The sequence below is a fragment of the Culex pipiens genome, chromosome 3 (assembly GCF_016801865.2).
Source record: "Culex pipiens pallens isolate TS chromosome 3, TS_CPP_V2, whole genome shotgun sequence".
Classification (NCBI taxonomy): Eukaryota; Metazoa; Arthropoda; class Insecta; order Diptera; family Culicidae; genus Culex; species Culex pipiens.
The window spans coordinates 148,663,585-148,689,605 of record NC_068939.1 but is presented as its reverse complement, the minus strand read 5'-3'; the positions used below and the strand labels follow the sequence as shown (position 1 = coordinate 148,689,605).

Here is a 26,021-nt window from a genome sequence, read left to right as displayed (position 1 = left end):
TATTCGTTGGTGTACTTGGTTTTAGTAAATTTCAAGGAACACTCCAGATTATCCAGAATCATTCAAACACGACCGCTTATTAGGCTTAAAATGGGTATATTTCCCCTATTCATCACAAAAACAAGAATGTCAAAACTAAAATTTCCAGGGGTAGGGTTTGGTAATCGAAGGTTAACTGTTTAACCAGAATTTAGCCAAAATCCTACACTCAAATCCTAAATTAAAAAAAATAATGGCTCCAAATACAAATACAAAGAATGAATGCCGATCTACTTGTAATTGAAAGTTGTTAATCACACAACCCATTACTCTTGATCTTGATAGCCTTAATCGACCTAAGAAATTAGCGACGGTCTTGCTACTCTACCACCTGTTCTTGTTGTCTTAAGCCGGCAGTGTCCACTGCCTAAGGTGTGGTGTGCTACCTGTGGAACACAGTGTGTGAGTGCTGCAGCCCAGCACACCTTCATCAAACAGACGAACAAACAGCTCAGGAACTCAGAAGTCTTGTGTGGTGGATTAGTAGTAAGTATACACGCGAGTCCGCGGCAGAACTATGGTACCCTCTAGCGCAGGTGCAGTCGAGCAGCGGAGTTCAGTCGTGAATGCGCTGGAACGCAAGCAAGATCTCTCGTACCGTATTTGCGCGACGCGTACACAAAAATCGAAAGTGATCAGTTAAGGTGAGGTGAAGTGCACGCGTGCGCGCCCAAATAGTGTACGGTGTGATTTTCAAGTTGAACTTGTCGCTGCTGGAGGTGGTTGTTGTTTTTGATGTAAATATCTGCAGAAAAAAAAACTCGTATGGTGCAAGTTTTTGGGTAACCTTGATGTGCAGATCAACGGAACTCTGTGAAGTGAGAGGCGTTCAATGCTCGAAGGTTATTCGTGAAGATTCAGATAGTTGAATTCTCTGTTGAAGACTTTCTCGCGTGTAGCTAGTGATTGTTTAAAAAGAATTGCGCAGATCTGATCACAAAGATTTAAGATAAAGACTATAAACGTGACTTTTGAATGGAAATTTACCGAATTCATTAAAACAGAAGAAGAAAAATCAGTTAATCTCACTGGGGATTTTTGTTAGCTGAAACTGAATAATGCATTACACCACTTATTTAGTTGAATAACTGTTTTTGTAATTTGGCATGTTGAGTAACAAATTACAAAACACAGCCGCCCTCAATTAAAATTCTTTAGGACAATTTTCTTCTCAGCCATGACACCATAACCAGTTCGTGATAAATCATCTAACGTAGTTTAAAATAATGTGACATGATACTCTTGCTTAAAATGCTTCGCCATCATGCACAAACACTTGCTTGACACATATGCACGATTTAAATTGATTTATCAATTTTTGTGGTCACTAAAGATTCTGCAACATTTGCTGGGAAAACCTGTGTTATGTAATTAATGTGCCAACCTTCTCCAATGCATCTTTGTTTTACAAGAAAACTGCAGCGTCACTTTGCTAAAATAAAATTTAAATGAATAGAACAAAGTTAATTGTTGACTATTTGGTCTTTGATAATGTTGATTTCTTTTTTTTCTATTTTTGATCGCCGAGTATTTTTACTTTCTTTGTTTAGATTGATATTTTTCGGCGAATAATAACACAATTTTTAAACGTATTTTCTTACATTTCGGCCTACTTTTCTCCTCCATCATCAGAATCTTAAAACCCTTCTTCCAGCTGCTACCCCTACTGCTGGGTTGCCTGATTTCGTTAGTCCAACCAATTTGGAAAACCAATCTGAATTTTTGCAATTATAATAGATGAGTTTGTCAAAAATGAGATTTCCAATGAATTATTTCTCAAAACCAGGAAAGCTTTTTAAAACATAAACTTAAATTCAACGGTTTGATAATCAGATGGTAAAGATAATCAGTTTCATATTTCTTATAATCTGTTATCAATTTTTATTGTTTCATTTTCTAACTGCTTTATTGTTCTTTTAAGAAAGTTAAGATTTTTTTGTCTTTCTTATCTCACATAAAAAATATCATTTTATTTTTAAATATCCAAATCTAGTTTTTTTTAAAGGCAAAAAAGAACTAAGTTTTGAGAAGAAAACTACAAGTCCATGAGATTTAACCCGAGCATGGGTAAATAACAAAGGAAATGCGTATTATACCTTTCTCTGGTATAAATACCAAATTATGGTATTCCTGAACCCTTTACGTGTACCCGAATATGTGTACTTTGTACACACTTTGTAACGAAACTTGTAAGAAACGCCGACTGCCAAAGGGGATTATGCCTGAGCAAAATTTGATATCATTCCAATTAAAACTATTGTTTTGATATTGCAAAATTGCTGAATTTGTCAATAATCGAAAACAACATTTTGGTATTTTTTTGTATTACAGTATTTTCTCATATTCCTCAGAAATTATGCAATTATACAGTCTACGTTGCTTTATTTCTAAGTACCGTCAGTGGGGGTGACATTGGGTCTGGGGGTTGAGATTGGGTCAAAGTGATTTTTTACGGATTTTACCATTTCTCAGGTTCTTCTCAATGAAACTGAATTCTGTTAAAAGGATTGTGTAGGGGACATCTTAAGATGACTTCCCTGAAAAAATCTCGTTTCTAGAACAAATCCTGTTATTTTGGGAGCTGTCTAAAGTTGAGGTACGTTTTTAGCTAAAAAAGACCTCTCGAATAATTATTTTTCTAATTTTTTTTGTTAGGATTGCTCGAAAACTACCCAAATGTTTGAAAATCTCCACTTCAAACATTGTAGCATGTCAATACGACTCCCTCGAACAAAAAACCCTGTTGGATGACTTGTTTTTACCATATCGGGGGGATGAGATTGGGTCAATTTTCAAATTATTGGCATTCAAGGTAGTGTTCATCAAAATCCACCATATTTTGGGAAAATGTCAGTAAACTATCTAAGAACAAATCTACATTGAAAGATTTTCGATGTTATTTAAATTGTTTTTGTTATTAATAAATTACGAGAGGTGTATCGTTTTTTGACCCATAGTCACCCCCACTGACGGTATAAAAATGTAGAAATTTGGAACTGTTTAAGTATGATTTAACTTATTTCACATAAATTAACGTGAAATTTCATCTGAACTTTTACATTTTTAAACCTGCCAATACACGGTAATTTTTTTATGAAATGAGTAATTCTCTACCAACTTACATGAAATTCGATTTCGTTAAATTTCTATATCAAAATTTTTGTAATTGTCTGATCTACAACTTTGTAGAACATTGTTACACTCTAAAAAATATCCCTGCAAAGTTAGAAAAAATACGAAATTTTAAAATAAAAAAACAATTGTAAATGAAAAAATGACCCATCTGGGTCAATAAAGTTTCGAAAAGTACATTAAATTTCCCTTAAAATGACATGCTCCAAATTTTTTTACAGTCGAGTAACGGAAATTGGCAGAGTTTTTAAAACTTTTTTAGTGTTTTTTTTTAATTCTGAGTAACGCCATCAAATCGGGCGTCTAATTTTACATAAAAGTCCCTTTGACACCAAATTTCTATCTCATCACCGTTTCAGGCTGCAAATTATTGAAAAACACCTCTTTTTTCGCATGTTCAAAAATGGAAGGGGTCGTACCGCCCCTCCGTCACGAGATATCAAAAAACGGACCTCGGATTCGTGATCAGGGACAAAAGTTACCCCTTAGGACAAAGTTTCACGCAAATCGAAAAGGGGTCGGGGCAACTGCTGTGTGAGTTGGCGGATATTACCTCTTTTGTGATGTAATTTTAACTCACTTTAGACTGAATAAGTGACATTACATCAGAAAAACAGTGAAAGTACACATTTTCAGTGGTAAAAATACACATTTTGCTGACATAAAAGATATTTCCCTTAACAGATATAAAATTACCATGATATATTTCCAACAGTAAGTAATATCTAAATAAACCAATTTTGTGTCGAAAGAATTTCAGTTTTTTAGTGGAGATCATTTATTAAATTATATTGTTCGCTCAAAACTAATCCAAAAAATATCATGTATAATAATTTCTTCTCATTTCCCGACTTTATAAGAAAACGAAAACTTTAACATACAAATTAAATTAGTAAATAAATTAAGAAAATGTATAAACATGTTTTATCAACATATTATCTGTATCTTATGCAGCGGTTTTCAACCTGGGGTACACAGCAAAAAATAGTAATCTGGCTGCATGTAAAAAGGCCTGGGTGTAAAATAAATGTTGCATTATTTTATGAAATTCTATGTCATATTACACCCTGAAAAATGTATCCCATCAGTATGGGAAACCTACCTGACCGAAATGTCAAGCTCATATCTTCGTTTATCCTTACCATTCTTCATCGGTCTGATGGCCGAGTGGGCTAAGGCGCCAGTCCTTACTAAGCTGTGTTTGAATATCGTCGGTGACAAATTTTTTTTTTGTGTTTACGAAAATTGTGCATGCAATATCAAGGGTCTTTTTTGACGAAGGTGATGTGCATGCCACGGCGTGTTTTCTAGAACAACCTTATCAGGAAAAAAATAGTCATCTCCACTTTCAAATGTTTCTTATAGGAAATTTTCTCAGCTTTCCAATGCTTCTAAAAGCGAAATGTTTCATCGGGAAATTTTTGAGATATCTCTATTTTAAGTTTTTTGGTTTTAAATTCCTTTATTATTTATTGGAAACTTTATACTAAAAGTTCAGAAAACTTATCAAATGATGTGTTTCATGAGTCATTTACTCATCAAAATGTTTGCACATTTTGACGAGTAAGGCAAGAAACAACTTTGTAGAAGGTTGCAAACCGCTAAACATTTTGAAAATTATGTTTTGTCTATGTTTTTGAATAGGTATATGGGATTTATTCAGAAATTAAATACATAAAACAGTGTAAAAACGTAGTTTCACAAGAATTATTCGATAATTACATATTTTTTGTGTACAAATATCACGTATCTACTCTGATTTAGCTTGTTCAACCGAAACTTTGGCAGGTTTGTGATTGTTAAAGGTATTATTGAATTTTAATGAATAAATTTGATATTTTCTTATGAAAACATTAACCAGGAACATAAATACAAATATGATTTGAAATCGAAAATGTACTACATATTACTGTAGCAAGCTTCAAAAGTCATAGTTTCATGAAAATAAAATAAAGATAAAATTTTATAAAATGTTTTCTGTAGAAACTGCACATAAAAGTAGCAATAAAACTCGAGTATTCCAATTCAGAATTCTGAAAAAAAAACCGTCACAAACATTTATTTTTGTTTGAACAAAAAATAAATAGTATTTTAACAAAAAATCTAACAGAAACTTTCTTTCCAAACTATTTGAACAAAAATCAAGACATATATATTTTTTTAAGATGAGATTGAAGATGAGAGTCTTATAAACTTCTAAAATATTGCTAATTCCTTGATCATTTAATACAAAAAAATACTGAAACAATCATTTCATACTAATGAAAAATATTTCTCCTAAAGCTAGCAACAGTAATTTGCAGTATAATTTCGAGTTTAAAACATGTTTTGTATCCATGCAACTAGTTAGTGTTTGATTAAGGAAATATGAGATTTATTCATAAAAATCTTGTAATACCCTATCAATCTCAAACCTATAGAAATTTCGGTTGTATCAGCTAATTCTAAGCTGAATCAGAGCAGACCGGTGTTATTTGTACACAACAACTATGTAATAATCTATTTGTTCTTGTAAAAATAATATTTCAATACGGTTTTATTATTTTATTATTTGAATAAATCCCAAATATCCAAAAATTTGGTTAAAACTTAATTTTCAAAATGTTTAGCGGTTCTACAAAGTTGTTTCTTGTCTTATTTTGCACATTTTGGTCAGTAAAATACACATGAGCAGTTCTCTAGGATTTCGGTCATTCGATTTTTTTTGTATTTTTTAATCCGACTGAAACTTTTTTGGTGCCTTCGGTATGCCCAAAGAAGCCATTTTGCATCATTAGTTTGTCCATATAATTTTCCATACAAATTCGGCAGCTGTCCATACAAAAATGATGTATGAAAATTCAAAAATCTGTATCTTTTGAAGGAATTTTTTGATCGATTTGGTGTCTTCGGCAAAGTTGTAGGTATGGATACGGACTACACTGGAAAAAAATAATACACGGTAAAAAAAATTTGGTGATTTTTTTATTTAACTTTTTATCACTAAAACTTGATTTACAAAAAAACACTATTTTTAATTTTTTTTATTTTTTGATATGTTTTAGAAGGCATAAAATGCCAACTTTTCAGAAATTTCCAGGTTGTGCAAAAAATCACTGACCGAGTTATGAATTTTTTAATCAATACTGATTTTTTCAAAAAATCGAAATTTTGGTCGTAAAAATTTTTCAACTTCATTTTTCGATGTAAAATCAAATTTGCAATCAAAAAGTACTTTACTGAAATTTTGATAAAGTGCACCGTTTTCAAGTTATAGCCATATTTAAGTGACTTTTTTGAAAATAGTCGCAGTTTTTCATTTTTTTAAATTAGTGCACATGTTTGCCCAGTTTTGAAAAAAATATTTTTGAAAAGCTGAGAAAATTCTCTATATTTTGCTTATTTGGACTTTGTTGATACGACCTTTAGTTGCTGAGATATTGCAATGCAAAGGTTTAAAAACAGGAAAATTGATGTTTTCTAAGTTTCACCCAAACAACCCACCATTTTCTATCGTCAATATCTCAGCAACTAATGGTCCGATTTTCAATGTTAATATATGAAACATTTGTGAAATTTTCCGATCTCTTCGAAAAAAATATTTTTGGAATTTTCAAATCAAGACTAACATTTCACAAAGGCCAAACATTCAATATTACGCCCTTTTAAAATGTTTGTCTTGATTTGAAAATTCCAAAAATATTTTTTTCGAAAAGATCGGAAAATTTCACAATTGTTTCATATATTAACATTGAAAATCGGACCATTAGTTGCTGAGATATTGACGATAGAAAATGGTGGGTTGTTTGGGTGAAACTTAGAAAACATCAATTTTCCTGTTTTTAAACCTTTGCATTGCAATATCTCAGCAACTAAAGGTCGTATCAACATAGTCCGAATAAGCAAAATATAGAGAATTTTCTCAGCTTTTCAAAAATATTTTTTTCAAAACTGGGCAAACATGTGCACTAATTTAAAAAAATGAAAAACTGCGACTATTTTCAAAAAAGTCACTTAAATATGGCTATAACTTGAAAACGGTGCACTTTATCAAAATTTTAGTAAAGTACTTTTTGATTGCAAATTTGATTTTACATCGAAAAATGAAGTTGAAAAATTTTTACGACCAAAATTTCGATTTTTTGAAAAAATCAGTATTGATTAAAAAATTCATAACTCGGTCAGTGATTTTTTGCACAACCTGGAAATTTCTGAAAAGTTGGCATTTTATGTCTTCTAAAACATATCAAAAAATAAAAAAAATTAAAAATAGTGTTTTTTTGTAAATCAAGTTTTAGTGATAAAAAGTTAAATAAAAAAATCACCAAATTTTTTTTTACCGTGTATTATTTTTTCCAGTGTAGTCCGTATCCATACCTACAACTTTGCCGAAGACACCAAATCGATCAAAAAATTCCTTCAAAAGATACAGATTTTTGAATTTTCATACATCATTTTTGTATGGACAGCTGCCGAATTTGTATGGAAAATTATATGGACAAACTAATGATGCAAAATGGCTTCTTTGGGCATACCGAAGGCACCAAAAAAGTTTCAGCCGGATTAAAAAATACAAAAATTAAAATTGAAGAAAAAAGACCGATTTCGTAGAGAATTGCTCACGTATGAAACACATCATTTGACAAATTTCCTGGACTGTTATCTAAAAGTTTCCAATAAAAGATCAAGGATTTTTAAAAAAAAAACTTAAAATAGAGATATCTCACAAATTTCCCGATAAAACATTTCGCTCTTAGAAGCATTGGAAAGCTGAGAAAATTTCCTATAAGACACTTTTGAAAGTAGTGATGACTATTTTTTCTCCTTAAGGTTGCCCAGAAAACACGCCGTGATGCTTTTGCATGCGATTTTACCATCGGATTTTTTGCTGTGCACATGTACCCCTGGGAGTACCACGAGTTGTCTCAGGGGGTACCGGAAGACAACCCCTGTAATGGCGGACATTGGAAAAATATCCCAGACAAAATATTTGAGAAAAGAAAATACAAACTCAACTGAAGCAAAAAATTAACGCAACATTTTTTTTCGGATTATTGAATACGCTCCGTTTTTGCTTATCATTAAATTTTAAAAGAGCTATTTAGCATAAATAAATTATCTATACAAAATGGAGCTGTCCATATACAAGTGCTAAGAACATTTTCCAAAATCTGTACCTTGAGATGGTATTTTCTAACCACAAATATTTGGGTAACTTGTAAGTAATGATCAGGTTTGTCCTGATTATTTTTTCTAATCGTTATTGGCCAAGCTATGATTCTAAAAAGTCATATCGACAAAATATTCAGCAAATTAAAAAAAAAACATAATTGAATGAAAAAAAAGCTTATATTCGATAAGAAATTGTATTACTTTAAGATAAAGTGAAGCGTTTTTAAAGATTAATGTGATTTTTTCATTATTTTTTTTATCTCTTAAATAATTCAAAAGGTTGATAAACGATTAAAAAATTTCATTTTTTAACATTGTTTTCCCGATCGGTCTATTATTTCAGCCAAAAACGAAATTTAGAATTTTTGTGTAGATGTTAATCTCATTGGGCTTCATGTTTTAACATTCCAACTCCCAACCCCTCAAAAAAGTTGGAACGGTTAATTCAACTAGCTGGTTCCAACTACTTTGAGCGTAAAAAAAATCACTCAAAATTACGCGTAGGCAAGTCCGTTGAAAAATGATGAAAAAGCCCCATTGCATTTTACTGATTTTATTTTAATTTATGTTGAGCAAGAGCATGAGCATGAGAGACTGATTTTATTTGTATTTATGTTGAAACAAAACTCAACAAATCAATCTAGCTAACGCTAAATGCACGAGTGATCCTTATGCTTCAACTTTGTACATGCTCCCAGTTTCAACACCTCTTGTTCATGTCATTTACCACCAATTGCATAACTCATCTTGAACTGCTTTGGTCAAGTACGAAGCAAAAAACACTCGATTCTGCGGTTGATCGATTCCACTAGCAGTGCCGGTGTTCTACCCGTCTGTCTGTAAACACCGGGTGGTAATGAATTTAAAAGTTCAACGATCCACCCAGTTTCATCAAACACAAACACTGTGATCGAGCTGAACAATTTCTGGTGAGCAATTGCAATTTGGTGTGAAGCAAGTGCGATGAAGCTCTTTTTTCGGAGCAGCAACAGCCGTTTATGTGTTCGTTGGAGCAATTGGTCGAGTATCTTTGGCCGCTTTGCCACTGTTGCACTCCGGTACAAGATGGTATACATTCTTTTCAAAGTACCGTATAGCAGCCGCCACCGGCTTTGGACCGGGCGACCTTGGAACTATGCAACGATATCTTGGACTGTTCACGAGTTTGGAACTGATAGAGTAGGGGGTTGTATACCGATAGGTTGCGGTTTTTCGTGTTAGATTATGGTGTTGACGTCAGAAAGGATAGCAGAAAAAAGCTCACCTCGGAAATCATAAGCGGGTTTTGGATGCAGTTTTTAGCCAGTTGATTGCGATTCGTGTCAAGATCATGCGTCCAAAATTTGATTGATTATCTATCAAATAATCAAATTTGTTACTTATGCAGACCATGTTCAAAAAGTCACAGAAAATCAATAAGTCAACATATTGATTCGGTATAATATTTGGAAGCTTATCTCCAAAAAATTAAAACACTTTTTCCTTACAGACGTGAACAAAGTTTGATAATCTTCAAGAATGCATATTACCAAAGCTGATTGTCACGGTATCGCGGTCGTGAAATTTGAACAGTTTCGTGAATACACAAAAGATAGACAAAATAAGATCAAATTCCATGATTAAACACGGACCTCCAACTTGAACCTCGACAAGCCCTTTCTGCTAGTAGTGCTGTATATTTAATTATTCTACAAACCGGAAAGCATCCGTTGCTGCAAAAACCCTTGAAATTAGATTAAAAGCTCAAACGAAGCTGTGTCCACGCGCCCCGTGTAGACCTTCACAGCCTCTCTGACCGCTAGAGTTGTCTGAGAAAGCTGCCCACAATGGAAATTGACACGCACTTTGACTTTGGACGGATGAAACTGGAAAATTCGGACCACTTTTTAGCCTTCTTTCCGAGCTGAAATTTGATTGCTTGTTTTGGCCGTGTTGGCCGGACACAAATTATGACTTACCTTGTTAAGAATCACTTGATTGATCGGAAGGTGGATCAATTTTAAGAAACGTGAATGTTTTTGAAATTATATCAAAATAATTTCCCATAAAAAATTTAGGTGTATTCCTGTGAGTTTATGCAACTCATCCATTTTATATAATCCCATTTAAATAAAGAAAGATCTACTTTGGCTTATGCACTTGATTATTCTCCAAACTTTTTTCGACCTTGTACAAACAATTTTGTCAAATAATTGCCGGTTTTATTTTGACCGCTCGCGCGCAATAAAAAAAACAACCTGTTGAAACCTTGAAGTGGTGCAAAATTTATACCGCGCATCTGAGCACGCCTTACGTCGCCGTGCGCTGACCATGTGCCATGTTGTGGAATTAATTCGACGCTGGGTCAACATCATTAACGTTTATTTCTCTCCGCATTCGGTTGTCATCTTAAGCTACCCCTCACCCCGAAAGAGCAATTATAATTGGTGTGAACACACGAATTAAAGCAGTTAGGATCGTTTGGTAATGGACACCGCCCGGTTCGTCACCTAGCGCGTTGAAGTCACTTGAACCCGTTGCTTGAGGTAAAACGCTCGCTTTCATCGCTAATTGAAACGACCTTCAATTGTAACATGTAAGTTGCTACAAATTGGAAGAAGTAAAAAACAGATTTTCCACTAGCCACACCCGTTATGAACACTAACTAACAAGTTCTGGGCCAAGGTCCAATGTCTGCAGACCTGCTGCCTGGTACGAGTCGGTGAGTGGTCACTTCTTGAGCATTTTCACTCGGCAAGCAGCGTTCACGTGTTAAGGTAGATTTTGTTCACTCTTGTGCGAAATCGGTTTTATAATCTAGTTATAAAACTCAATCGCACTTGGTGCGTGAAATTGTAATTCAAATGTAATAACTTTGCAATGTTTGTGTTTTCCGTTGGTAATTAACTTAAGTTCTAAAATATAGAAGTTGCTCATAGCATAAGTTGATTTTTCCAAATAAACTTAATTAGTATTTGCGTTTGAAACGGAAAACTTAAACTATTCAAATTGAATTCCGTTTCGAAATTCCGATTGAGTTGGCTGGGAAATTATCCACTTTTTTATTAGAACAGATGAATTCTGAATTTATGATGATTTTATTCCGAATATATCTCTGCTAAATAAAAAAAACAGCTGCTGATATGAAGCATAACCGTTTAAAATAATGATACCTGAGTATCAAATACTGAAAGTCATAACTCAGAAGCTTGTTTTAAATTTATTTAGTTAACTGATTTTGTTTTTTATGCACAATAACAAAGAAACTATCAACTTGCATTTCAATGCTAAACAAATTATTTTGTGTAAAATTCTTCTATAAAATAAATATTGAAATGCTTCAAAATAATATGTAGAAGAGAGTGAGGTAATTAGGACATCCTAAGGAAGTTGCACTGGTACAGGCATAAACATGTTTTAGGAATATGGATAGCTCTTGAAGATTTTAGAGATCGTATTGAATGAAAAAATGTTATAAATTTCTAAGGCTACCAACTGTACGGATTTTTTCCTTACCATACGGATTTTCGAACCTCTTAGCGGATTTTTAACAGGCCGGAATTTTGGTAGGGAATTTTACGCATAATACGGATTTGTACGGAATTTTAACAACTTTTTAATCAAGCTTTGATTTGGTCGAAGCTTTTGTTAACTAGACATTTTTATTTTGCTGTGATTTAAAAAGAGAGAGTTTTCCGGGGTTTTCTCAATTCAAACTTGATTATCAATAATTCTAGAGTTTTTTTAACCATTGTCTTTCATATGTTCATAGGACCTATTAAAAAACTAACTTAATCCACCTATGTGGCTGATGCCTTCCTCACTTTGTGTGTGTGTGTGCAACCAACCAAGCGGGACTACGCGGTCGCTTCTTACAAATTGAGTTGTTTCCATGTATTTTTTTTAGATCTACATTCTATACTTGCAAATAACTCGCATAGGCATTTGGAAGGTGTTAGCTCTGCCGAGCTTCGGTGACCCATTTCTACGCTGGCTAGCCGAGCGTGAGGTACCTCAGCTTTTATCGACAAGCCCCGCCCTGAAGAACGTTTGCACCAATCGGATTCAAACGTTATTTAGAACTTCCGAACCCTTGTCAAATGGACAAGGACCCAGCGCGTATATAGTTGATAGTAACAGTATTCCTAATTCCAGTCATAGCTCACTAAGTCGCGAAGGCATAGTGGTTAGCATTTTTGCTTACCAATCCAAAGGACGGGGAATCGAACCCCGACTCCGAGCGACTTTGATTTTTCGTTCATGTTCAGAGTTTCAAGATTTATATTTCCTTTACTTTCTCGTTGGGAGCAGATTGGAATCGAACCCAGGACCATTCGCTTACAAAGCGAACACCGTAACCAGTCAGCCACGGCCGCTCCCTAGTGGTTGATGCCTTCCTCACTTTTTACCAAAAATGGGTATATGAGTGGTTTCATCATTTTTTTAGATCCAGAAAAAAGAACACAATGTATAACTTATGTGGTCATAACTCGAGACAGGGTTGCCAGATCTTCAATGTTTTGGACTCTTTGGAAAGGCCTTTCAATTACCTAACCAACGATGGGTCGGATGATGGATCCAGTCATAGTTTACATACATTTAAGTGAGATCCAGCTTCAGAAAAGTACATAAATATCACTTAAGTGGTCATAACTCGAAACAGGGTTGCCAGATCTTCAATGTTTTGGACTAATTGGAAAGGCCTTTCAATTACCTAACCAACGATGGGTCAGATGATGGATCCGGACATAGTTTACATACATTTAAGTGAGATCCGGCTTCAAAAATGTACATGAATACCACTTAAGTGGTCATAACTCGAGACAGGGTTGCCAGATCTTCAATGTTTTGGACTCATTGGAAAGGCCTTTCAATTACCTAACCAACGATGGGTCGGATGATGGATCCGGACATAGTTTACATACATTTAAGTGAGATCCAGCTTCAAAAAAGTACATAAATATCACTTAAGTGGTCATAACTCGAGACAGGGTTGCCAGATCTTCAATGTTTTGGACTCATTGGAAAGGCCTTTCAATTACCTTACCAACGATGGGTCGGATGATGGATCCGGACATAGTTTACATACATTTAAGTGAGATCCGGCTTCAAAAAAGTACATAAATATCACTTAAGTGGTCATAACTCGAGACAGGGTTGCAGATCTTCGATGTCTTGGACTCATTGGAAAGGCCTTTCAATTACCTAACCAACGATGGGTCGGATGATGGATCCGGACATCGTTTACATGCATATAATTGAGATCCGGGTATTTGTGAAAACACATTTTTATGCATAACTTTTGAACTACTTATCGAAACTTCAAACAATTCAATAGCGATGTATGGGACCCTAAACCAAGTCGAATGCAACTGGTTCGATCAAAATCGGTTCAGCCAGTGCTGAGAAAACTCAGTGAGAATTTTGGTCACATACATACATACACACACACATACACACACACATACACACACACATACACACACACAGACATTTGTTCAGTTTTCGATTCTGAGTAGATATGTACACATGAAGGTGGGTCTAGGAGCTTTTAATAGAAAGTTCATTTTTAGAGCAGGATTATAGCCTTACCTCAGTGAGGAAGGCAAAAACTCAAGAATTATTCTTCTAGAAATTCCTTACTAAATATATTTATCCATTTCCAAAGGCTTTCTAAAACTTGTGAAAACATTTGAACATTTAAATTAACAAATCTAGAGTTTTTTTTAATGGTCCTATAAACTGTTGGGTTTCACATATTATAGGACATTTTCAATGAAAAAAACTGTGGAAAAGTGTTCTTGAAAACACTAAGAATGATATAATTCGTAAAAGCAAACTTGACATTTCGCAAACTTTTAAACGTTTAACAAAAAAAAATTGAAGAACATAATGATTTGATTCAAATCACGGTTTATTTTATGAATACTTTTAAACGTGCAAGTCATAAGCACTCTGATAGCATTTTGTGAAATTTGTTAGCTGTAAAAACGACACAGTTTTATATTTTTAATTCTCAAATTTATTAAATTTAATTTATCTAAATAATTCATTGACAGTTTTTGTTACACCATGGTGTCATATCGGCAAAGTGTACGGATTTTTGCTCAGCAAAAGTTGGTAGCCTTTAAATTTCAATAAATTTTGAAGAAAAACCCATTTTTTATCGCAAAAATCAATACCTCCCATAATCTTGATATTTTTTTATGAGAGGTAATGTGATCAACCTAATGGAGCAATTCTTAGAGATTTCGGTCATTCGATTTTTTTTGTATTTTTTAATTCGACAGAAATTTTTTTGGTGCCTTTGGTATGCCCAAAGAAGCCACTTTGCATCTTTAGTTTGTCTATTTAAATAATTTTCCATACAAATGAGTTCGATTTGCGATGCCTTTTCGTTGGGTCGCAAAATTTTTCGCGTCCGTCGCAGTGTGTTTTTCGTTTTTTTTTCGCGTGCGTGTGTGCGTGTGAAGGTGCGGCTGGCTTTGACTGTCCCGATGACAGTCAGTTCGACTTGCGATGCCTTTTCGTCGGGTCGGTAAATTTTTCGCGTCCGTTGTCGATGTGCAACAACAACAAAACCCTATCATACCATTTCATCTCGATACATCGTAACTCGTCGTTCGCAAAGTTAATCAGTACCTCACTAAACATCAATCATTCAAAACTCGTGAAATCATCTCAAGTTAAAAATTACACTGTTTAACCCTTCAGTTTTAATTACAAATGATTTTGGTTCTATCTTTCCACAGCCGGCTGTCTAAGACTAGACCATTTCATTTAAAATTTAACAACAGATAAACGGGAAATGTCTCATCCGCAGCCTCCGATTGCTTGCCTTGAGAATAATACAAAATACCGTTCAACAAACACTATGATTTTGGGTCGCATCATCATCTTCTATGATGAATCCTGACCAATCACCCTATCCTACTAACAAGTTTTCAGGTTCCTGGCGCTCGTGGGGTGTAAGCACAGAGTAAATCAGCTGCCCTAGTAGCAACCTGCGCTAACTAACATTCCCGTCCCTTAAACTCGAGGTCTACAAACTGACATGGCGGGCGCCGTTGGTGGCCAATGACTGTTACCTATTCGCAACTGATCTAGCTTTAGCAATCATGGTGTTTTATCTTTTCAGCGCATTCATACATGCTGTTGATAAGGGAAACACCACTAGATCGTCGAAGCCTATAATCAGTAGTGCTGAAAGGATATTACGGTTCTGTTCAGCAACGGAGGGGCAACCATGGGTGATCTCTCATGCTCATGCTCATGCTCATGCGTTAAATAATTTTCCATACAAATTTGGCAGCTTTTTAGGAATTTTTGTCTTCGGCAAAGTTAAGGTGTGGATAAGGATTAGGGTGACCAGAAAAAATGACCCCCTGCTCCACAAGCGGAAAACGTTTTTTTGTGTTATTTTAAGCATCTGTGCCAATTTTGAGCGAAATTGGTTGAGCGTAACTCATCGATATCCGAGCCTGAAGCTGGTGAAAAAAAAAATTTCATACAAAAATTACATTTTTGAATCGCTAATAAATTTTCAGTATCGAGTTTTACAGTTTTGATATGTTCTACAAAGTTGTAGAGCATTAAATTTCCAATGAAAATCTCACTTTTGGGAATATTTGGATAGAAAAAGCGATCCGTGCAGACCAAACAGTAAGAAAATTGTTTTTTTTTCATACATTTTTTCGATTTTTCTCATTAAACTTCGCCGCTCTGAGCTCCTAAGTGTTTGAAAGTATGGCGTAATATTTAATGTTTGGCCCGTTTAAAATGTTAGTCTTGATTTTAATTTTTTTTAATATTTTTTTCGAAAAGATCGGAAAATTTCACGAAAAAAATTTCATGTTTTAACATTGAAAATCGGACCATTAGTTGCTGAGATATCGACATTAGAAAATGGTGGGTTGTTCGGGTGAGACACCAGTTTTCCTGTTTTTTAACCTTTGCATGGCAATATCTCAGCAACTAAGGGTCGTATTAACAATGTTCAGAAAAGCAAAATATAGAGAATTTTCTCAGCTTTTCAAAAAGATTTTTTTCAAAGGTGGGCAAACATGAGCACTAATTTTGAAAAATATAAAACTGCGACTATTTTCAAAAAAGTTACCTAAAAATGGCTATAACTTGAAAACGGTGCACTGTATCACTTTTTGATTGCAAATTCAATTTTACATCGAAAAATGAAGTTGAAAAATTTTTGCGACCAATATTTCGATTTAAAAAAATCTATATTGATTCCTAAAATCATAACTCGGTCAAAGATTGTTTGCCCATTCTGGGAATTTCTGAAAAATTGACATTTGATGTCTTCTACACAGAACAAAAAAAATGAATTTGGAATGTTGAAAATTTGTTTGGTTGTATTACCTCTTTTTTGTGTAATATTACATAAAAAATGTGTAAAGATGTGAACCTGATGAATATTCATCAAAAACATGGAAAATCCATTTCCACTTAATTTTGTGAACTGGACCGCTGTGCGCTGTCCATACTATCCCAAATCCCTAAGCATTTTTAATCATTTTGATGATTTTATTGTTTGTTGAGCTTAAATAACCAAACTAAATTGATAATTGTATAGACGAGTGAATTTTCTCATTCAATTCACACGAACACCATTCAGCAAATAAATGCTTACAGCCATCTGACACGATCCTTCCCCTCATTACAGACCTTACACAACCCGCACACGCACGCTCAAAATGCCCTCCCTGCTGGCCATCACACTTGGCCTAATGGCCCTCTGGCTCCCGTCGGCGACGTCCCAGCGCGAGGTGTTCCGGCTGTTCGAGAACTGCCGGTTCGGCAAGCCCGACTTTGACCCGTGCGTAAAGAAAGCGCTCAACTCGATCCGGCCCTGGTTCAAAACAGGCCTCCCGGAGTTCAACGTGGCCCCGTTCGATCCCCACCGGGCCGATGTGGTGGAGCAGGTTCGCGGTGACCGGGATGGGTTCGCCGGGTATCGGTTGCGGTTGCTGGACGTGTCCGAGTGGGGCTGGGCAAAGTCCGAGGTCACCAAGTTCAAGACGGACTACAAGAACAACCAGATTGTGTACTCGCAGTACTTCCCGGAGAAGGGCCTGAATGGGGAGTACGAGTTCGAGTCGAAGCTGCTGGGAAGCCAGCGGAAGACGAGGGGGTCGTTTAACTTAACGTTGTTTGACTACAGTCAGACTACGACTGTGAGCCGGATTGGCGGCCAGGGAGGACTGCTGAAGGTACGAGTTGCTGTCGACAAGATCGGTGACATGAAGCTGCACATCTCGGACCTGTTCCATGGGGCCAAACTTCTAGGTAAGGCTTTGACAACTTTCGAAGTGAAGAGTTACTTACCTTGGTGAGTTTTTACTTTCAGAATCAATGGCCGACTTCCTTATCAACACCATGTGGCAGCCTTCGTTACCTTTCGTTAAGCCACTGATCAACGATCTGGTCAGTACGGCCTTCACCGATATCTTCAACGAATCCTTCCGGTACTTCCCGCTGAACGAAGTGATACACTAGCCACAGGCTCTGCGGGGGAGGTATTTTGTATCTTTTAGAGGACTGAAATAAAACTAGCTGTACCATTTTTCTTTTATTTTTTTTGGTTTCGCTGACCGAGTTGTTGCGATAATGATTTTTTTTTATTATTGTCCAATTATGTACAACAATTGAAACGCTTGTTCAATCCAAGTGAAACTCTGGGTTATGTGTTCGATGTGAACCGAATGCGTTCAGTTACTACTTTTATTGTCGATTGTAATCCTGATCGTAATTTCTGTTTGTAATGGGTATAGATACAACAATCCTGGTTGCCGGTTTATTTGATACTGTTATTGTTATGGTAAACTCTTCAAAGATCCAACGATGATAAATTCACTGATAAATCAAAAAAAATTGAATGCATAAGAAACCATGACTAGAATCTACAGAAAACAGTGTCACTCTCAGTACAAGCTGCTATCGAATGGGTTTACAGGATTTGGTTTCAACACGGAGTCTTTGTGATATTGAGATTGTTTGGTTTCTGTGAGATTTGCTTTCTTCGTTAATACTTTGTTCAATCTTTGCCAACGGTTACTTTTTAAAGCCACATTTAAGAGAACTTTGTGTCCTCCGTTACTCTACTCGAAATCACCTCAAACGTTTCTCTTTGGTCAAATTTCACGTAACGCTTAAATAACTTGGATTATACACCAACAACATTTACAAACATACACGCACAGCTTACATTCTAAAAGTCTTACAATTTTAAACACACTTTCAGGGGTGACCACTTCACTGTCTCCCAACATCTCCCTAGATTTCACCCGCCTAGAACAAAGCAATTTTCTCGTGAAGTGCAATCCGCCCAAAAATTTCAACTAACTAGAACACTCGAAATGGTACACGAACCATAAACTCAAATAAATAAACATAATCTAAAACGCCGCACGGCTTGACTCGTCCTCTGCCACCTCTTGTGCATGACTAAAATGTGTCCATCTCGGGTGAAACGATCGGCGAGAGGTCGATGCGCGTTTGTCTGTGAACGGTTTGTCGCAGCGGAAGCCGCGCGGATCGTTTGAGCCGACTCCTGGAGGCCCTAGATGGTGGTAAAATTCGTGGAATTATTTGTGAAATGGTCCAAGCTTCGAAGCGATCATGCGCTGTAGTGTTTCATTCAATCGAGAAAGCGACCATTGGTAGGTATAATGGCGTTGTTACTAAGACTTTCTACTAGCTTGTAAATGTTGCCTTTAGTTGAATCCCGTTTAACTATGATTCGAGAGCGATGGGCCAAGTTCTGTTACATCCAATCAACCTCATACATATTTGGAATTTGGACTAAGTAAGCCCAACAGAATGAACCATAGAGTGCCCGCAAAATAGTAATTTTTGTTACACTCGGATGTACGCAGGTGAATAAAGGACAAATAGCTTTTATACTTTGAGATAAGCTTCCATTTACCCAGATGACCAGAATCTTATGGTAGAAAATTGTGTCCAGCGGTAATTAGTTAAATGGTGCAAAATCTACTCCAAACTACAAAAGGTGACGTTCTAGGATCCAGCCGATACATCACACGTGATACTCCTACCTGAAAAAGCGACTGGCAGAGGACGGTCTACCGCACGCTATGAACCAATCACACACGATTCTAGCTCGGAACAAATATACACCCAACTCGACACTCGTAATCAGTAAACGAAGTTTCATTCGCGACTGTCGATTTGGGTGCTTCGAACCAAGAATAACTACCCAAAGCTATCAAGGAACAGCCTTCCGCAGGACTTGCTCACTCTCACACGCTCTACAGCACCCAAAACTAAAGCTAAACTAAGCGTAAACCCCCCTCCCAAACTAGAGAATCTGACAAGCGTTCGAGTGCACTTTGTGGTGGCGCCCGTTCTGGTGGTGGTGATGGTGGGCCATGGCCGCGGCGGCCGCATACCCCGGGCAGCACTTGTGCTCCTTGGCGTGGCTAAAGCTAATGCTCTGCGGAACCTTGCCGGTGCCTCCGACGAGGGCCGCCGCTCCGGGAGCAGCAGCAGCAGCACCTCCACAGCTGTGGCAGGTCCGGGCAGCTGCCGCAGCGTGCTCACAGCTCGACTGCTGCTGGGCAGAAGCTGCCGCTGCCGCCGCCGCTGGGGTGACCTTGAGTGGTGCCTGGGAGGATCTACAAGCGGTGCCGGTGTTGTTGTTGTTGTTGGTCATATCATGGTTTGTGGTGTTGCAGCAAGCATTAGCAGAAGAAGAAGGGGTAGAAGTGGGAGGGTACCCCGCAGGAGACGAGCATGTAATGGGAAAGTAAACGTTTAAGCTATACATGGCGTAACAGGGATCGGAGGGAATGTTGTTGTTGTTGTAATTGTTGATATTGTTGTTGTTGTTGAGGGAGTTGATGCTGTTGTTGGGACACTTGGGCGCTACAGACCTACTACAGTTGGACTTGCAAATGTTACCATCCGACCGGGAGGCGGGTGGATTCATGAAGCACATCCCCGGCAGTTCGGTTTCGTAGATATCCTGGACCATCTTGTCGAGCTTCTGCAGGGCTTCGTTCTGCTTCTGTTGAGCGCTTTCCAGCTTCGCCTTCCTGCTTTTGGCCTTCTGCTGCTCGTAGGTTTGGGATTTGCCGATCAAAATCCTAAAAAGGAACGGTTAATTACGTTTAAAAAAAATCAACTATTTCAATACTTACGACTTCTTGGTTTGTTCTGGCTGTTCGATCGAACTTTGTGCCGATGGCGACGTGGTCTGGTTCGAGAGAAGATCCAGCTCCTCTTCGCTGAACTGAAATCATCGTAAGGGTTAGTCACTAGTGAAAACCCCATCTAAAGCTCAAATTACCTGACCAGGAACATACGATTTCGACTTCCGCCGGAATGCTGGCGGGGGACTGAATGCACACGAGGACGGAGTCGACGGCGTGTAGTGCGTAGTGGTGATCGAGTTCCGATGGTGCAGATCCTCGAGAAACTCTTCCGTATCGCTGACCAACGAGCCAAACACATCGGAAACATTGTGCATGAAGGCATGTCCGGTGGAGTTGGAACGGCTCTCGCGGCCACGAGGCCCGAAACTGTGCAGCTTGACCGGCGAGTTGGCCGTACTCCGTCGGGCCACATCCTCGAACGTCACCGGTGAGTACACCCGCCGGTCCTCGGTTCCCGCCGAGCTGAGCCCACCGCTGGACTGCTTGAGCTGGATGCTGTACGTCGACAGGCTCATTCGTCGGTCCTTGCTCGTTTCGATGTACTCGATCGACGGCTTTCGCACCTCCTCGGCCAGCAGCTGCAGCGGCGGTCGATCTTCCTTGCAGTCCAGCCAGTACGTCTTCATCGTACCCTTGCCCTTGACGTCGATCTCGCCACGCTCGGACACGTGGTAGTTCGAGGGCAAGGCATTTCGCGTTGACTGTGATATGTGAATTTTCATCGCCTGACTGGTGGACTCCATCCGGGAGGCCGTATTGACTGAGTCACCAAACAGGCAGTAGCGGGGCATCTTCAGCCCGACGATGCCCGCCACCACAGCACCAGAGTGAACACCGACTCGTATCCGCAGATGCGATCCTGTCGGAAATAAACCATGTGAAATCGAATTTGTTGGCTTTATAAGTTGCACGATCGTACCAGTCGAAGGGTCCTTAAGATCCGTAATTGCCTCTATCATATCCAAGGCCATATCACAAACTTTCTCAGCGTGGTTTTGTTCCTTTTCAGGAGCACCCGATACCACCATGTACGCATCACCTATCGTTTCAACCTGTAATTAAAGCATGTTTGTATTTCTGGATCCCGTACTTTCTTGTTTTCACCCACTCACCTTATATACATTGTTTCGCTCCGTGAGCGTATCGAAAATCGAATACATAGCATTCAACATCGAGACGACCTCCATCGGCGTAATGCGGCTGCAGATCTCGGTGAACGTGACCACGTCCGAGAACAGAATCGAAACGCTGTTGAACATCTCGCACGTATCGATGGGGTTCTCGCCGCGCCGCAACCGGTCCGCCACCTGCTTCGGTATCATCTGGTACAGCAGCTCGTCCGTGCGGCGCATCTCCTCGTCCAGCTTGCGCATCGATTCCTCCAGCTTTTTGGACTTTTGCTGCTCCTGGTCCAGCGCCAGCTTCAGCTCGACCGACTGCTGCGTACCCGCCAGCATGAGATCTCTGCGGGAATTCGAGAAAGTCATCGTGTGTATCATTCGAAAGATATCGGACCTACCTGCTGAAGTCGTGCATCGACAGATCGTTTATGTACAGGCCGGTGTTGATCAACGAGGACAGCTTCGGCATGACCGGTGTTCCGAGGAACATAATCATTCGCCACTTTTCCATGTAGATCATTTGACCTGCGAAGCATCACGTGATTAGTTATGCTTCTCTTAAGCTAGAAAAGAACTGTTAATACCTTTGAGCCGCAAGTGCTTCTCTACCTCTTCCTCGTGCTCCTGCTCACTGAGGTAGATTTCAGTCTTTCGTTGAACGTCCTGCCGCTTCTTGACTGCCTCGACCGTGACTAGCTCGAAGATGTTGTTTGTGCGGTTGAGAATCGTTTGAAATTTGAACGAAATCAGCGGCCGTCGCAGCTCGAACCAGTCGGTGATCTTGTTCGACAGCAGGTCCGGAACGATGACCATCAACGAGTTGCCTATGCTGCGGACGACCATGTCGGCGCTACAAATCCACGCGGTCATGTTAGGATCATTAATCAATTACCATCTCAAAAAAAAAGACACTCACCCAAAGACGATGCAGAACGGGAAAATCTCAAACAGCACCGAGGCGCTGATGGGCAAGTGCTTCTCCTCCCGGGTCATCGCCAGTGTTGCCAGCGAGAAGGCTCGGTTGTCGAACGTCAGCTGGAACGTGTAGTGGTTGGTCTCGCCCAGCAGGTCCGACTTGACCAGGGCAATTTGCATGTCTTTGTGGTAAAAGTGACGAGCCACCTGTAGAACCGCAGACGAGCGACAAGCAAAAGATAAACCAAGTTTAGTGGTCAAGAGGCTGTTGTCTGAGTGGAAACATAACCGTTTCCATAAAAAGTTATCGCCACTGTTCCGTCCATGGGAAGTGGCCCTTCCTCGGTACGACGCCATCACCTCACGGACACGTGCCACCGGGCTAATGAGTTTGCGGCTTACCTCTCTGATTTGTCCCATTGTGTAGTAGACGAAGCCCTTGCGTTTCGTGCGGTAGTGCAGCGTCAGGCCGTGCCGCGTCTCGTTCTCACAGATGAAGCTCGGGGCACGCATCAGCGGGTACGAGAACTTGAGGTACTCGTGCAAATTATCGAGCCCATTCAAGAAGTCACGCATGTGACGGCCCAGCACCGACAGCACCCGGTCGTACCCGTACTGGCTGACGAAGGCCACAAAGTACACGCCCATCTGGTCCATGAATTCGCGCTCCGACACGCCGAGAATCTGCCCGAGGAAAGGAGGAAATGTCAATATGGCAGATATAACTTCATGAAATTACTATGTTCTATTTTTGGAGTTGTTTAATTTATGTTCCTCGAATATTGAGAAATTTCACACAAATAATCTCCGACTCATAAGTAAGCTTACCTCCTGCGCCTTCCCGGCCAGTGTGTTGAGCAGATTCTCGTCGTAGTCATCGTGGACGCCGAACGACGGCGACGAGATTCCGGTCTGGCGGCGGATGTCATCCCACTTTTCCTCCCCGTACACGCTTTTGATATACTCGGACAGATTTTCCAGCAGCAGCCCGTACATAGCGTGGCACCCTGCCGCTGGTTACTCTCCTGAACCACTCCTCGGCTGGGGGAACACTGATTGCTGTCCTTTAGGTGGTGACTGTCTTGTAGTGAAATTAGGTCTTCACTGGTGGAACTGACCGATCCTGTGGATTAAAATAATAAGACGAAGAAACCCGATTTAGAATTATTGCTTAATCGCATTACTCTGTGATGAGAACCATCCCTCTGACGTCAATCAAAGTGCACATTTATTACGCCCCACACAACGTTCAGCAATTCAACTTCAACGACTCATCGTCCAAGTCGGGGCCAGAAGCAATAATAGTCTATTTATTTTAGCAAAACGTCCAGCACCTCCACGATCAACGCACTCCTGCTTACTTTCGTACCGGTAGCGTTACTACGAGGTGTCATGATACGTGATCAATAAAAGCTAGGGTGGTTATTTAGTTTTGCAAAATATAATTTTAATTGCTCATGTTTTTAAATAGAATTTAAGTCAATACTCCAAGTCTGTAGCTTTTCAAACTATATATCACTGCGAAAAATTTAAATATTAGTTAGCAATAAAAACCAAAATCCCAGAAAGATAACAAAAATCTTTCGAAGCTGGTCACCCCCAAAAAAAGGTCAAACCGAGTGCGGTCGTCTAAAAATAACTCAGAGGGGTGGCGACGGAGGTAATTAATGAATAGAGAAGAAAACAAAGAAGCATAAGCCAATTAATGCAGACTGCACGCCCGTTGCGGCCCGTGTCGTCTGCTCCTTAACGGGTCAACACAGTGATTTGGCGCTGTCAATGAGTAAGCAGATTCGGGCGAGGGTGTGGCGTGGGAGGTCGTGCACCCAAGCTTCTTGTCTATTCGATTGTGGATTGATTGGCAGAAAAATTTTCACGGATGAGAATAAGACGTTAAATGTGATAAAAATGTTTTTAATTCAGAATTCTTACAAATTTTCGTTTTCGATTTAAATCCTGAGATATTCCAATAAAAAGTCAAAAAAAAACTCTGTGCATTGTAGTCACTCTTAATGTCAAAGAAGTTTCAATCTTTTCATGCTATTTTGACACAGCCTGAAAATTGCTGTTTGTGCGACAACTGGCCAAAGGGATTTCAGGTCAGAACGTGTTTGACACACGTACATGACCGACTACCGTGTACATTTTTAATTATAACTCGAGACTCCGGCATCCAAATTCAACCAAACTTCGGAACAATATACAGAAAGTTTAGCCAACCAAAACGTGCTTGTTATTGTTTACATTGCATGCCTTATTTTTTTGTTTATACAATGTCAAATATTAAAACGCATTTTTCTCGGAACGTCAAAAAGCGACGTGCGACAAGATACAATCTTTGTTAATCAACTTGGAAATAACTTAAAAAATCCTTAACAATTCCAAAAGAATTCCATTTCATTCTGAAATATATAAATATATGCCATTGGAAGCTGTGCGAGGGCTATCACCACCTAAAACCCAGAACTAAGATAAGCTGTAGCAGCGTAATCCTAGTCTGGTACAAACTATAAAGTAAATCTTTCCCAGTTCCGGAGAGGAACACCCTTGAAGAGTATCGTGGCCGGCATTTACAAAGCGGATTCAGTGACAGTTTCTAACGTCATGATTTGAAATCCGGACACTTAGTACCATATTATTTTTGTTATAGCTGGCAAAAAATCATGTAATAAGTTGGAAATGTAGAAATATCATCAGGATTTAGTATAAACAGTCAGTTTTAAGAGATTGCATGCAAAATATGTCTTTTCTAACAATTTTTCATCAGAATTTGAAAATTAAAATGTCTTTTTGTGCTTCGAATCCCGGACACTGTTAAAAACTGATTCGAAATCCGGACACTTTTGCTTCGAATTCCGGACACTCGATTTGCTTATAAATCGCACAAATTTGGACTGAAATGTTAGTGAATGGCATTCTTTAGGCCTCAAATAAGCTGTTAACATCAAAACAATCGATAGTTTATATAAAAACTAACTTAATCCACCTTTGTGGTTGATGCCTTCCTCACTTTTTACCAAAAATGGGTATATGAGTGGTTTCATCATTTTTTTAGATCCAGAAAAAAAGAACACAATGTATAACTTATGTGGTCATAACTCGAGACAGGGTTGCCAGATCTTCAATATTTTGGACTCTTTGGAAAGGCCTTTCAATTACCTAACCAACGATGGATCGGATGATGGATCCGGACATAGTTTACATACATTTAAGTGAGATCCGGCTTCAAAAATGTACATGAATACCACTTAAGTGGTCATAACTCGAGACAGGGTTGCCAGATCTTCAATGTTTTGGACTCATTGGAAACACCTTTCAATTACCTAACCAACGATGGGTCGGATGGTGGATCCAGACATAGTTTACATACATTTAATGAGATCCGGCTTCAATAAAGTACATAAATATCACTTAAGTGGTCATAACTCGAAACAGGGTTGCCAGATCTTCAATGTCTTGGACTGATTGGAAAGGCCTTTCAATTACCTAACCA

The 26,021-nt window shown here is 38.5% G+C and overlaps 2 protein-coding genes across 10 annotated transcripts in view; one reads left to right on the top strand and one right to left on the bottom strand.

Moving 5' to 3' along the window:
• The first annotated feature begins 541 nt into the window (after positions 1-541).
• Positions 542-17,881, top strand: LOC120432192 (uncharacterized). 3 transcript variants are annotated; one of them, XM_039597335.2, is made up of 3 exons: positions 542-683; positions 16,982-17,604; positions 17,666-17,881. In XM_039597335.2, the coding sequence occupies exons 2-3, from the start codon at positions 17,013-17,015 to the stop codon at positions 17,812-17,814; spliced, it is 741 nt and encodes a 246-aa protein (XP_039453269.1). In that variant the 5' UTR covers positions 542-683; positions 16,982-17,012; the 3' UTR covers positions 17,815-17,881. The 3 variants fall into 3 exon arrangements, with proteins under 3 accessions (XP_039453269.1, XP_039453270.1, XP_039453271.1); XM_039597336.2 differs by having other exon boundaries at positions 558-776; XM_039597337.2 differs by lacking the exon at positions 542-683 and adding an exon at positions 752-857.
• Positions 17,880-26,021, bottom strand: part of LOC120432191 (soluble guanylate cyclase 88E-like) — a 103,272-nt gene continuing 95,130 nt past the window's right edge. For 5 of the 7 annotated variants that reach the window (XM_052709744.1, XM_052709745.1, XM_052709747.1 and 2 more), the window contains exons 4-13: positions 23,357-23,651; positions 22,931-23,212; positions 22,530-22,735; positions 22,198-22,463; positions 22,012-22,138; positions 21,605-21,956; positions 21,412-21,544; positions 20,627-21,351; positions 20,478-20,569; positions 17,880-20,423 (exon numbers count right to left, since the gene is read on the bottom strand). In XM_052709744.1, coding sequence (XP_052565704.1) covers positions 19,637-20,423; positions 20,478-20,569; positions 20,627-21,351; positions 21,412-21,544; positions 21,605-21,956; positions 22,012-22,138; positions 22,198-22,463; positions 22,530-22,735; positions 22,931-23,212; positions 23,357-23,524 — 3,138 coding nt within the window. In that variant the 5' untranslated portion in view covers positions 23,525-23,651 and the 3' untranslated portion in view covers positions 17,880-19,636. The remainder of the gene's footprint in view (positions 20,424-20,477; positions 20,570-20,626; positions 21,352-21,411; positions 21,545-21,604; positions 21,957-22,011; positions 22,139-22,197; positions 22,464-22,529; positions 22,736-22,930; positions 23,213-23,356; positions 23,652-26,021) is intronic. The other 2 variants (XM_039597334.2, XM_039597333.2) reach the window with 2 other exon arrangements.